This window comes from Chroicocephalus ridibundus, chromosome 1 (assembly GCF_963924245.1).
Source record: "Chroicocephalus ridibundus chromosome 1, bChrRid1.1, whole genome shotgun sequence".
NCBI lineage: Eukaryota > Metazoa > Chordata > Aves > Charadriiformes > Laridae > Chroicocephalus > Chroicocephalus ridibundus.
The window spans coordinates 218,734,677-218,747,806 of NC_086284.1; the positions used below are offsets into that span (position 1 = coordinate 218,734,677).

Sequence of the window (13,130 nt, forward strand, 5' to 3'; positions counted from 1 at the left end):
TGTCCTGCTTCTGCCTTCCCTGTGTGCTGCGATGTTGGGTTTCTACCAAGACAACAGAGATGCTCCCAGGAGCCTTTCTCCAATTCACGGTGCAACAGCATCCCTCCTTGGGACCATTGCAACCAGACAGCTCATGAGTTACTCAAAGAGGCATTTGTTTACCAAAACGCAGAGGAGAAAGCCTTCCTCCATCCCAGGGTTGCTCTCTCAGGGACACCAGCCCTGCATTTCACAGTCCCTCTCCAACTATTAACTGCACCAGGGCATTAAGGAAGAGGAGGGTGCATCACTGTGGGCTGGTGAATCCTTTGGCAGGCATGTTAAGTGGACATCAAGCCCAAGGAGATGATAGTAATTGCATGAAGATCATTTTTATAGCCATTGATCAGCAGCACAGTGAGGGTCTGGAGGTGAGCAAATGGACCTGGAGGACCTGGGGCATCCTGGAGAACATGGGGAGTTTCTTTTTCTGCCTCATTATTCCCAGATACCAAAAACAAATGGGACAACACCTTCATTTTTCCTTTTAAGTTCAGTGCCATCACTTAAAATAGGGCTTCACCTCCCCACGTGCAGAATTTCTTGGCAGCTTTTGGCTCCAAGCTTGGCGAGGAGCGCACATATCCCAAAGCCAAGTCTGGGAGACAAGTTTGGTCGCCTGGTTACATGGTCAAGGTGTAGCCAAAGGAGAGGGGCAGAGGCTCACGGGGAGGGTGATTTGGCTCAAGACCCTTCAGCATACATCGCGCTGATGGCACAGGCCGAAGCAGCAGCTCACCAGGGAGCCAGATGACTTAATTCGGATTTGCAAGGCGGCTGGAAGACTCGAGAAGTGAAAACCAATATTGTGGGCAAGTGTATAAGATCAAGCTGTTCAGTTCTCTGCTAGGTGTATTAAATGCAGCTTGAATTTCCCATCAGTGCTCTGGCAGCTGAGGCGTAATGGGAAATTGATAACTTGATTTTTTTTTAATACATCTAGCCTTAAATGTTTACTATTGATTTGCCATCTGAACCGCTTTGGCAGGGCCAAAACATTACCGGAACGCATCCTCGGTGTTTCCTTGGAAATGTCATGTCACTCTAATTGAGTTTCTTGAAATGATTTGATTGCGGGGTGGGGGAGACTTTTATAGGGCCGAACGATTTGCTGGCGAGCCAACTGCTTTCCAGGCGCAGGGAGCTGGGGCTGCTCCAAACAGGGCGAAGCCAGAAGATTCCTGAACGCACGTTGGAGAATGGCCTTAGAAAGCAGAGAGCATCGCTACGAGCGGTCATCTCCAAGCATGTGAAAAGCTGGGGGGGCTTTAATGTACATAAAACCAGAATCCTCATGGAGCTGGCAAAGCGGAGGGCAATTTTGGAGCACGAGTGATCCCATCACTCGTTTTTTGTGGATCCACGTGGCTCAGGAGCTGAGCTGGGTCTGTATCTATGGATATACGTGCACCTATAGCTTGAGCATGCTCAGCCCCGTTGCAGGAGGGGGTTTCTTGTGCATCCAGCCAGAGAAGTCTTGCAAGAAGGTGTGGAGAGGAGAAGCTCGCCTCATCGCGGCATCCGATGTCCACAGGCGGTTCCTTAGCAACCCTGACAAAAGAAAATGGATTGCCAGAGATGAAGAGGCTGGGCCGGTGTAATTTAGTAATTTGATAATGATACAATCCCCGAAATGGCCGCCAGCACTGACAGCCAGGCCCCGAGCATCATCCAGCGTCCTCTGGCTGTGCCCGGCAGATTGGAGCAGACAGGCTGTTTGGGAGGGAGCTGACAAAAGCCCCTGTCTTCACTCCTGCCGGAGTCAAAAGCGACAAAAAAGTTCACCGTCTTGTCACCAGCTTGATTTGCGCTCAGCTAGGTTAATTAATTAGGCGGTATTTTTAGAGCAGGAGTAATTTAGGTTCTGGAGATGCCACGGAGGCAAATGGCCATGAGTTAATGCAGGGCTGGACCTGAGCACCGGCAAGTCCATCTTGCAAAACTCTCCACCACATCCTCCGTGCTCGGGCTCTGCAGGAGCTGGTGGAGGTTTGTGTGCTGCCCACAGCCCTTTTGGGTGATATCCATCACTTCGGAGCATATTGGTATATATGGCCTCGTGCCAGCATCGCTGGGAGGCCACTGGTGAACACTATCCCTTGCCCACTGCAAGGGTGGAATTGCAACCCAACAGCCACCACGCCCTTGAGAAAGAGGGAATCTGTTGAAAAAGCCCGAAAAACCTTCTGTGCCAGGAAGGCAGCTCCGCCCATCTGAGCTGGGACAAGCAGGAGCAAAAATGGGGCTGGATTTGCCCCTGACATCATTGTTGTGTGGGTTAGGAGGAAAACCAGGGAGAAACTCTCCCTATCTGAAAGCCAGTGTTCCTGCGGGAGTTGCCTCAGGCTGTCCATCCTTACCCATTTTGCATCCCAAACCACCCCAGTAAATCCCAGTTGATCCCTCAGGCTTCCTCTGGATGGCTCCTCACCCATCTGCTGCCTTGGGCATCCCTTAACCGAGCATCCTGAGCCCCACCGGAGGGCCCTGCATCCCCCAGATGTGTCCCACCTGCCCCTGAAACCACCCCAAGCACTTCCCCATGGATCATGAAGCCAAGGGGCCAACCCATGGCCATGATCCCCATGGCAAAGAAGTGCCGGAGGAGCATCATAACCCATCTGTAGTGAAGCAACCATGGCGTTTCTTGGGCAACGTCTCTCCCACCCACCTCATCCGGCTGCTGCAGCCTCACCAGTGTGAGCGATCCCTGCTTACGGACACAGGAAAAAGGAGAAGCAGCTCTCTTCATGCTTCACTCCATGGGGTATAAATAGGTTTTACATGAAGACCCATCGTCAGGATAAATGTCCCAAGGCCAGTGTTGCTCCTGCACGTGGATCCAGGCTCCTGCTGCCTCCCTTTACACTTTTTCTTGATTTTAGATGTTTCCTTCCAACTGGAGGTGTGATGCCCAGGTAGCTGCAGGCACATACCATGTGTACAGGTGGTGCAAACACAGAGGTGTAGGAGGTGCAACACAGAGAGAGCAGATAAAAACATCGCAGCAAACACTTGGGGAAGACAATTTGGAGGATTTAAGATTATTTTTTCTTCTCCATTGCTTTTTTCTGTTCTTCTTTTGGAAGGAAAGCATCAAGAACCAAGCTTTACTTCATGCCTGAAGGCTGTCAGTGGTGAAGTTGGTCCTTGGCCCAAGCGATTCTTGGAGAAGCATGTGTAGCGATCTGCAAAATAGCCCCAGCCCATTTAATCCCAAAGAGGTTTTCCAATATTACATTTGCATCAAAAGCTCAAAGCAGAGCTAATTAATTGCCAGGAACATGAAACGCTGAAGGTGGGGTGGGTAACTGCTCATTACAGGCATCCAAATGCTTTGCATACGACCAGGGCTGTAAATCCCTTGGTGACCCTGCAGCAGCGGCAAGAGACTCAAGGCCGAAGAAGGTGAAAAAAAGGCAAAAGAATAATTCAACCCCTGCAAAACTAACAAATTCCATGTCCCCAGCTCCTCTCCTCTTTCGACCAAGGTCCTGGCTCAAAGCTTTCCAAGCCCTCAGCGCCCACTCTACAGCCCCCTCGGAGAGACATGCAGGGACTTGTGGCTGCTGGGCTGTTGGAAGGAGTGAAAATCACCCCCAAAATGGGGTTATGGGGAAGAGAAACCCACCAAAAACCAGTCTCAGGGGACAGGAAGGGACATTCGTTGTAGGGTTACAGAGAGATGGGGAATCTTGTATCACAGCAAGGTCCTCCTCCCTCCACAGCCTTGAAAATGCAAATTGAGTCTTAGAGATTATTAAAGAAGGGGCAAAACAAACCAGAAAACTCCCTTTCGCCCCTCTGTGGACCCACAGTGCGTCTGTGTCCCACGACTCTATGCCATGGTGGGCCTGGAAGCCATCAGCAGAACTTTGCATCGCAAAACTTCTCTGCTGGTGTTTTGGGGTGTGTTTTTTGCTTTCAAGGCTTCTGGTGCGATACGACCACGAGTCGCTGTGTCTTATTTTTCCCGGTAGCGGAATGGTTGTAGTGATGAAACTTTAATAAGATCCTCTTCAGCTGCCCACATTTGGGCTTTAAACGATGATTCACAGGAGGAAATTGAGCTCGGCAAGAGCAAGGGCAGGCTGCGGAGAGGTGGGAAGGTGTCCTGCTCCTGGAGAGACAGACGCACGAGGGAGAGGCGCGAGGACACTCGTGACAAAGCCTGCATTTTTTATGAGTTTGGTAATTTTCGGAGAAACTTTGCAGGAGTTTGAGCCTTCTCTGCTGCCAGCCAGCTCCCATGGGTGCCCCAGGCTGTTCGTAGCACGGCTCCCTCCCTCCCTCCCCAGGGTCAGCTGGGGTTATTTTCATGAAAATATTTTCATTTTTGCAGTTTTTGCAGCAAAATCTCCTCTCCGATCCCCTGCAAAAGCAACTGAAGCAGGGATCTGCGAGCCACGGTAGCCAGCCGGTGACGGCTAAAACAGTCTGGTTTGCTTTCAGAGCAGACTTGATAGGGCTGAACCAGGCAGTCTGACTTCGAAGGCGCTGCCTTCTCTTTGCTATTTTCCCCTAATAAAATCACCGCGAAGACTCCACGTCTTCCATGCCTCATCCATGGCATGCAGATTTGCCTCCCAAAAGGATGTTGTCCTGCACCGACCCTTCCCAACAGCAAAGTGTTTTATGGGTGAGTAAAACACAGAAATACACCCTAGCATCTGCCCAGGAGATGGAGATGGGTTTCACCACCTGGCTCCAGTGTTGACATGCTGGATGATGGGAAAGGCATTCGCCTCCGTGCTACAGCTTCGTTCTGCAGGAAAAAAATAAATAGACTCATATTTACACGGGTCATTCTGGCAGCAGGATTGACTTTTGAGGAGGACCCGTGTACATACTCCATTCCTTAAAATGTAGCATGTCTTTAGGGTTATTTTGATTGCATTTTGCCTTTGCAGCCACGGGGACGATCTCTCTCAAGCTTGGCTGCCCAGGAAAGCAGCTTGTTAAGCGTTAAAGTCCCTCCTTGCCTTTCAGTCCTCTCTTGTGCCCTGGTCCCCTGAGACCTTTGGGATCCACTGCCACCCAATGCAGCCAAATGGGATGAGGTTCAACCCCCATCATGTGAAGATAGACCCACAGTGGAGGTGGTAACTGCACTTGTGACCCTGCTGTGCAAGGCTACTGCAGTAGCTGCAGACCCTGAAGAGCCCAGGTGGCAGCTGGCACTGACCAACACCCCCTCAGGGTCCTACAGGACTTCCTGGCATGTGGGTCCGCTCTTTCCCAATGTCCCCAAATCATTTCATTGCAGTCAATAGCCAGGAAGGGCTGAACACCCCATTTCCAACCATTCAGAGCATGTACAGCCCATGGGGACAGCCTGAGATAGTGGCAATAGATAAAAACTACAGGCTCACACATTTGCCCTCCACCAGACACACTCTCCTCTCAACCCCAGAAAAGCTTCAGTGAGAGAGGACCACCACCCCACCACAAGGGATGGGATGGTTGCAACGATGAAGCAGCCATCACTTGTGCGGATGCAGCCAAATAGACCTTCCCCCGTGCCAACCTATGGTCTTCATATAGTTTAATTCACTTTGCAGATGCACTGAAACAAGTTAAAAATCTCATCATCTCCAGGAGAGAGGGGGCTTTAGGGGGGTTAATTGATCTACTTTCACATCACGCCTTTCCCTAACCTATGTTCCCTTCCCTGAGTACCTGAATCACAGGTTCCACGTGATTTTGGCAATAACAGGGCTTCAGTTTTGGCCTGAAGACCTGAAACCCCTGGAGGTGATCAGGGAGGCCAGGTCCTCACAAAAGAGGGCTGCACCAGGCTTTGATTCCTGGAGTACCAGTTTTGCCCTACCTTTGGGGCCAGGGGATGCCAAACCCATGCCCCATGCCAGAAGCAATAACCTGTCCACATGTTTTATATTCCTCAGCTGATCTCCTCTGAGCAGGTGACAAATGAGTCCAAAATGTCACTGGAGATATTTTCAATGGTTCTCCCAGCCCTTTTAAAGTGCTCCTCAACCCCAATGGGATGCGATGCCAAGGCAGGGATAGCATTATCCCCCTCCAGCAGGCAGAGGGGAACCCATTTTCTAAGTGCCCACACACCTTTCATAAAGCACCCGTTGGCCAGGTCAGCACTCAGAGCCCCCATCCCACATATATTTCCACGTTCAACCCCCTTCGCCATCCCCAGACCAACAAAATCAGGGAGGTGAGTCCCTAACCCACTCTGAAGCAGGCAGGGCTATCAGTGGTCTGAGCCAAACAGTGTCCAAGGGTCTCCTGAGCTTTCTGCAAGGACCACAGTCAAAATCTGCAGCCCTCAGGGAGCAAAAGGATGGAAAACACATCTCTCCAAGGAGGCATGATAGAAGAGAAATGCTGGCAAAGACCTCACTGTCCACCCTTCATCCATGGGTAGTCAAACCTGGGTTTAGTCAAACCTGGGTGGAGCTTAGCACCACCCACGGAATTGCATATATTTTAAAAAGCCTTAGATACCTTCTGCCAAGCTTTAGGTCTTGCCCTGTGATGTCACTTGGTCCACCAACGCTAATTAAGCTACTGGGTAACAGTGATGACTTGAAACTTTCTTACCCTCTAGAGGTCAAGGAAAGGCAGGGCACAATCCAAGCTGGGGAAAGCCGAAGGTTGCTGAGAATCAGCGCTCACACATCTGCAACAAGCAGAGGGGGAAATAATTTTTAATGGACCTCCACCATGGGGGACAGGTTGGAAATAGCTCTCATCTATCACTGCTTCCTCACCGCAGAGCAGGAGCTCGAGGGTTTCATCAGCTTCAGAGACCATGCAGCCCTTAGAGACGGTTCATCCCTCTGCAATAAATGAGTCCATGAGCGTTTGCCAGAGGGAGAAGAGTGAGGACTGTGGGCCAGATGATGATTTCCCTCGCTCTTGCCAGGAAGAAGTGCCTCTAACGGAGTTTCCCACCCAGCTTTTTGGGTTGTAGTCTGCAAGCGGATTTGCTTGCCCAAAATTATGACCAAAGGCTCCAAAGATTTGGGTAACCAAACTGCCTTCCAGATCTCACCGAAGGAGGGGAAAAGAAAACATCGGTCCAAGAGATGAAAGCTTCAAATGAAAATGAAAAAGGAGTGAATTGCTGGAATGGTGAAACCCGATGTGTCTAAGCCAACAGCTGGAGGTGATTAAGGGGAGAATGCTCTACCCCAGTTTGAAGCCAAAGGAGAACTCTCAGCATCACCGGTCACTGCCTCTCAGACAACAGCCAGCATCTTCAGGGGCTGGGTGAGAAGCTCAAAGCTGCTCATCCAAGGATATGCAGTCATGGCTCCTTTTCTCCAAAGAAGTCACTGTGACCATCCCTGGTGTGTTCCAAGAGCAAGAACATCTCCCCATCCTAACTCAGAGCCCATCCAGGGTCACTACTGGCTGCTGTTACCTTTCGGGGAGCGCTCAGAGGGTTTTCCCCACCTTTGGTAGGATTTGTCCGTTACCAGGCATGACTGCACCCCACCAGCCCTTTGCTAGAAGAAGGTGATGGTGGCATTTCAAAGCAGGGTTCAGAGAGGAGCTCTGACAAGCGGGCGGGGTTGAGCAGGGTCCTGGGACCACCAGGAACCTCCAGCCCAGCCGCAAATCTGGGACCCTCCACCAGAGACCTGACTCCTTCGAGCGTCTCAGCCCAGGACCGCATGAAGCAACCCCTATTTCCACCAGAGATCTCTCTATCCCCATTCCCTTTACAGCACAAAGCACTTCTGCTTGCAAACTAGCACCATGGGGCATGAAGGAGACTTCACTCAGACCACACTGGGACCAGAGTGGTCCTGGGACCCCAGACTGGGGGTTTTCCAGCCTGGCTGCTGTCTTGGGGCAACCTGAGTTAATTCTGATGGACCTCAGTGCCTTTGGGGAGTTTGAGGGTTGGGTTTTTTTGAGACACACATCATCCTTACCCTCCTCTTCCAATGCAGCACCGTACCACCACATCCTGGAAGAAGGTCCCCAAAATTTCAGTTTCCCAGGGTTTTCACCGCCTGCCTGGGAGAAGAAAACCCCCTGGCAATAGGAAACCAGGCGGAGGGCAGAGCAGTGTGAGCGGGGCAAGCCTGTACCTGCTGCGGGTGGGGGTTATGAGCACTGTCCTGGTGTTGCACCAGCCCCGCTCTTCGAAAAGAAACACATTAATTGGGGATAACACTGTTAATCAATGCTGAAAACCCCAACGGGCATCCTTAGGGGGCGTAAAGACCCTTTGCACTTAAAATATCCTTGCACCAAGTGCCTGGCTACCTGGAGGAGCAGGGGAAAAAGACGTCTGCGTGATCCGGCAAAGTCCCAGCGTTGGAGACAACCCAATTTTTGGGTGACTCTCACCAGGCTGTCAGCTTCAGATGTCTTTTCTTCGCCCCCCCCCCCTTTTTTTTTTTCCTTCTGAATGGGGAGAGGCACCGCAGCCCCGTGACGTTGCCAGCTCCCTCTGATTTCATCTTAATGAAATCATGCCCAAATGAAGGCTCCACGTCTGGAGTTACGACTCAAACCCCGTGATCGCTCATTTTTATATATACACGAGGGAGGGGAAAAGCGTTTCCATAGAGAGAAAAACTATCACAGCCCTCTTAATAACAATAAAAGAAAAGCGAGGGTGCAGAAGTTCAGGGGAACGCGCCTGATGCCTCTCTCCTCGGAGTGAGACCGCAGCAACCCCTTCCCATCCCGACCGCCGCCGACTACCAGGTGAGTGCCCGGGTTTCGTTTATTAACCAGCAACCAGCTTCATTTGCACAAACTTTAAATATTTCAGTGCTTTCCTCGGGAGATCAGGTCCCACGTCTCTCTGTAAGAAAATAAAGAAAAGCAGGATAGGGAAAAGCAGTTCAAGATACTGTGTTAAGAGACTCCCCCCACCCTCCTTTCTAACCAAAGAAACATCTCTTTTTATTATTATAACAATTTTTGGAGGCTGCGCAGCCTGGGTAGGGTTTGGACATCTTGGGAAATCGAAAAGTGGGGAGACAAACCGGTGCTGTGGTTAAAGGGATGGGGAGGAGAGGAGGGCACAGCCCCGTCCCCCCGGGGTTAGCTTGGATTTTGGAGCCCTGGGAATCAGCATCATCAGGTGAGATTCATTAGGGAAGTGGAGGCAGCATCAGAAAGAATTTTAAAAGTCTCCAGGTCCCATCCGCAGTGTTATTTTATTCCAGACTTACTTTTTGATGGGGAAAAAAATTAGCTTAATCCAGCGCTTCTGCTGCCGAGCAGCCGGTGACATCCTGCCGATAGCTTTGTCCCCAGTTTGCCGGAGCTGCCTCGCCGGAACGATTTACTTTTCTCCGTTAAAGCCGGGAGGCAGCTCTTCAGCCGAGAGGAATAGTCCTGCCCTGGCTGTCGCCACCGTCTCAATATCGTGGCTGTAAATTTCTCACGGGCATCCTGGCAATTTCCACCCTCGGCACCCGCAGGTCACCCTCCTGCAGCGGCAGATTTAACTCCGACTTCCTCAGATCCACCGCAGGTGGTTCGTCTTTTTTTCCTGCTTTTTGGGGGGGGGGCGGGGAGGGAAGAAAACCCAATTCCAACTTGCTTTCTGCTCCAAAAAAAAAAAAACCTTCCGGCATGCCAGGGCAGAAAACCCCCATGCAAAACAAGAGAACCCAAAAATACCAGGTTGTGCTGTCCGCCAGCACAGCTGGAAGCTGCATTTTTTTTGCTATTTTGCCTTGATTTTTACCTTTTCTGCCAGGATATCCATCCCACAGCCGAGGACCAGAAAAGCAGGCGCTGGGTTGCGGGTGTGTTTCAGCCCCGTTTCCCCCTCGCTCTGCCTTTCCCCTCCCTTGGCCAAGGTCCCCAAAGAGTTTTTCCAAATAGAAAAAGCCCAAGCGGCCACGGGGCCAAGATGCCCGTTTCAGACAGTGGTGAAATAGTGGTCGGGGAGAGGCGACGTGGAGATGCTGCTCCACGGAGATGCTGCTCCACGGAGATGCTGCTCCGCAGAGATGCTGCTCCGCGGCTCTGGAGCTGGCAGCGGCAGCCCAAACCAGCTCATTTCTCTGCCAGCAGCCGTGCCGGCTCTGCGAGGGCTTTCAGAGATGTTCCCATTCTCCATCCAGCAGCTCGGGGCCAAAGAGCGTGCCCAGGAGAGCAGGGGCTGCAGGCAGGGATGAGAAACTCAATAATTCCTAAATTCATGCCCCGAGCACCCCGTCCTGCTAGCAGGGGCTGCAAGGGGTTTGCTTGGGAGAAAACGGCTTCTTCTGGGGCTGAAAGGCAACTGCAAGGGGGGAGGCTTTGGGGTGGGAGAAAGATGTTTGTCCTGTTAAGCTTTTGTAAACAAACACTAAGTTCCAGGCTTTAGATATCTAATTTTGGGGCTGAAGCAAGGAGCGTTTCGAGCCCCGAATCGCCCTTGCATGGGGGTTGTGTGCCTTGGAAGGGTTCTCCTGCCCCATCCTACAGCGACAGCTTTGCTGGCACTGCTTGGGTCATGCCACGGCTGCTGCAGGTCCTTCTGGACACAGGGCAGAGTTAAGGGGATGGTTTTTGCCTGGGGGAGTTCTGTGGAGTGAGGCAAAGAAGTGGAAATCGAGGAGGTCCCTCAAATCCTGCCTGTATGACCTGCCCAAATCTCCCCTTCCAAGGGACAGTGAAGGGCAGAGTTAAGGTGACAGCAGTTTCAGGGACTGTGGTTCAGCAGCAGAAGAGCAGGTCCAGAATGAGGGCTCCTGGGGACACGAGGGTTGATGTGATGTTGGATGGGTCTGAGGACGTGTCCCCAGCCAGCAGCCCCTCACACAGGGAGGCACAGCCTCCATCCCCAGCAGTAGCCCAAAGACACAGCTGCCCATGGAGGTCCATGGGGCCATGGACCACAGGGTCCATCCTGCTCCACAAGCATTGCCCAGGGGCTTCACCGGCCTTCTTGGCCCCACCACACTCCCATCCCCATAGCAAATAATTTAGCAACTCACAGCCCCAGATCAGAGATGAAACCCCAGCCCCAGGCAGGGTCCCACACTCCTGGGGACTGTCCCCTGGCCAGGGCTTGCCGTATGATGTCCTTGCCACAAGATGGGGCCCGAAGATTGGGAATGCCAGCACATCTCCAAGTGCTTGGAAGGCCCTTGTGCCCTCGGGGCTGGCTCCAGGGACACTTGTCTGACCTCGACAAGGGCAAAGACCCCACCAGGAGATCCCCTGTGGCCTTTTAGGTGGCCTTTTTCAGCGGTAGGGTGGGTATACGGGGAGATGGGTCGCTTCCCAAAGAGACAGGACTCAGAGAATGGAGAGGTTCACAGAGCAGCAGTGTTATCCTGAGGTTTTCAGCCCTCATGAAACCTAAAAATGACCATATTTCAAGCAGGGAGTGATGCCGCTGTGCTGTGAACTTGGAGTTGCCCCCAGGTCCTCAAGCAGGGCTGTCCATGGGGGGGCTGCCCCCCAAACGTGCCATCAGATGGGGCAGCCTGACATAGAATCATGAAACTCAGAGAATAGTTTGAGTTGGAAGGGACCTTGAAAGGTTATCTCATCCAACCTCTCCTGTAATGAGCAGGGACATCTTCAACTAGATCAGGTTGCTCAGAGCCCCATCCAACCTGACCTCGAACATTTCCAGGGATGTCCTGTCCTGTACCCACGGTGCAGAGGAGTCCTGGGGATGGAACCATGGGGTAATGGGCAACCCTGGAGCACCAGAAGCTGGGGCTGGAGAGGTGACATAAGCCATTTGACTGAATTCCCCTTCCAGCGCTGGAACTGACTGTACTCCACTCTCCATACTCTTTTCAGACCAAGTTGGGTGAGAGAGGCAATCGTCAACTTCAGAGAGCACAGAAACACCTCTGGTGGCTTCAGGCTGACCAGAGAGGAGCTGAAAGGAAAACCAACCTTTACAGCAGCTGGTGGTACACCCGGTTACTCTGTGGAGGTGTTAGCAAGGTGGAGAGGGCTGCATGAGAACTGCAACGAGGTTGCCCCAGGCAGGGAACATGGTAGAAACCAGCTCTCCTGCAGCAGGCACTTGTGTTTCGGCAAAGGGGGGGCCAAATCTTCCCCTCCATGGAGACTGCAGCCTTGCAAAGCACCTTGGACATCCCACCTCCCACCCAGCACCCCAAAAACAAGGGCTGGGGGGTTGCATCTTACAGGAGGAGGCCCCAAGGCAACTCATTCCCACCTACCCTAACCACTAGATGGGACTGGGGTGGACGGATGTGGGAGGTGAACCCAGGAGCATGGGATGTGGGAGGATGGGGGGATGATAGTGCTCTGCCCCTGGGGCCCGCGGGAAGCTCATGCCCATCTCTGCCCTCCCCTCGCTCTCTCCACCACACAGGCCACCGCAATGGCCAACACCAGGCTGCTGCTCCTCCTCGCCCTCCTCTGCGCTGCTGAGACCAGCTGGGCTCTCCGCCTCTACAACGCCGCCTCAATCTTCAGCTGCCTCAACACAGCCCTTGCCGAAGCCCAGAAGAGCCTCCCGGAGGAAAACGCCGTCTTGGACAAGCGAGGCTTCGACTCCCCATCACCAGAGGAGGTGTCTGAAGAGGAGGAGAGGGAGGACGCGGTGGACGAAGAGATGGGGAAAAGGACGTTCCCAGGGGAAGGCCATTACAAATATGTCTCCCAGGCGCAGGTGAAGGGGAAGACATACCAAAACCGGGCCAAGAGCGATCGTCGCACCAAGGTCACCCTCTCCCTCGACGTCCCCACCAATATCATGAACATCCTCTTCAACATCGCCAAAGCTAAGAACTTGCGAGCGAAGGCTGCCGCCAACGCGCACCTCATGGCCCAAATCGGGCGGCGAAAGTGACCCCCCACAGGGCAGGGGGGACTCAGAGCAGGTCTGGCTGCGTAGGACCACCGCCCGCCCCCAGCCTGCCAGCCAGAGGGGACTGATGACCATGTATGATATCAGTGTTGTATATTTTTGACCCATAGAGCTACCTAACTTTCATATCTCTTCTTCATCCTTCTCTCCTTCCCAATCTCCTCCATCCCTCCTGCTGGAAATTTCCGCACGCGGGGAAATGTCCGCAGCAGGGCAAGGGGACATGTCGCCTCGGGAAGGTCCTTATTAAAGCTACGATCTCTTGAGTTTCCAATGCTTTGTTCTCCCA

General features: G+C 52.6%; 1 protein-coding gene across 1 annotated transcript; it reads left to right on the top strand.

The window, feature by feature from the left end:
* Positions 1–12,352: 12,352 nt before the first annotated feature.
* UCN3 (urocortin 3) lies at positions 12,353–12,823 on the top strand. Its single transcript, XM_063324545.1, has one exon. It carries the CDS (start codon positions 12,353–12,355, stop codon positions 12,821–12,823), a length of 471 nt encoding a protein of 156 aa, XP_063180615.1.
* The last annotated feature ends 307 nt before the right edge of the window (positions 12,824–13,130 follow it).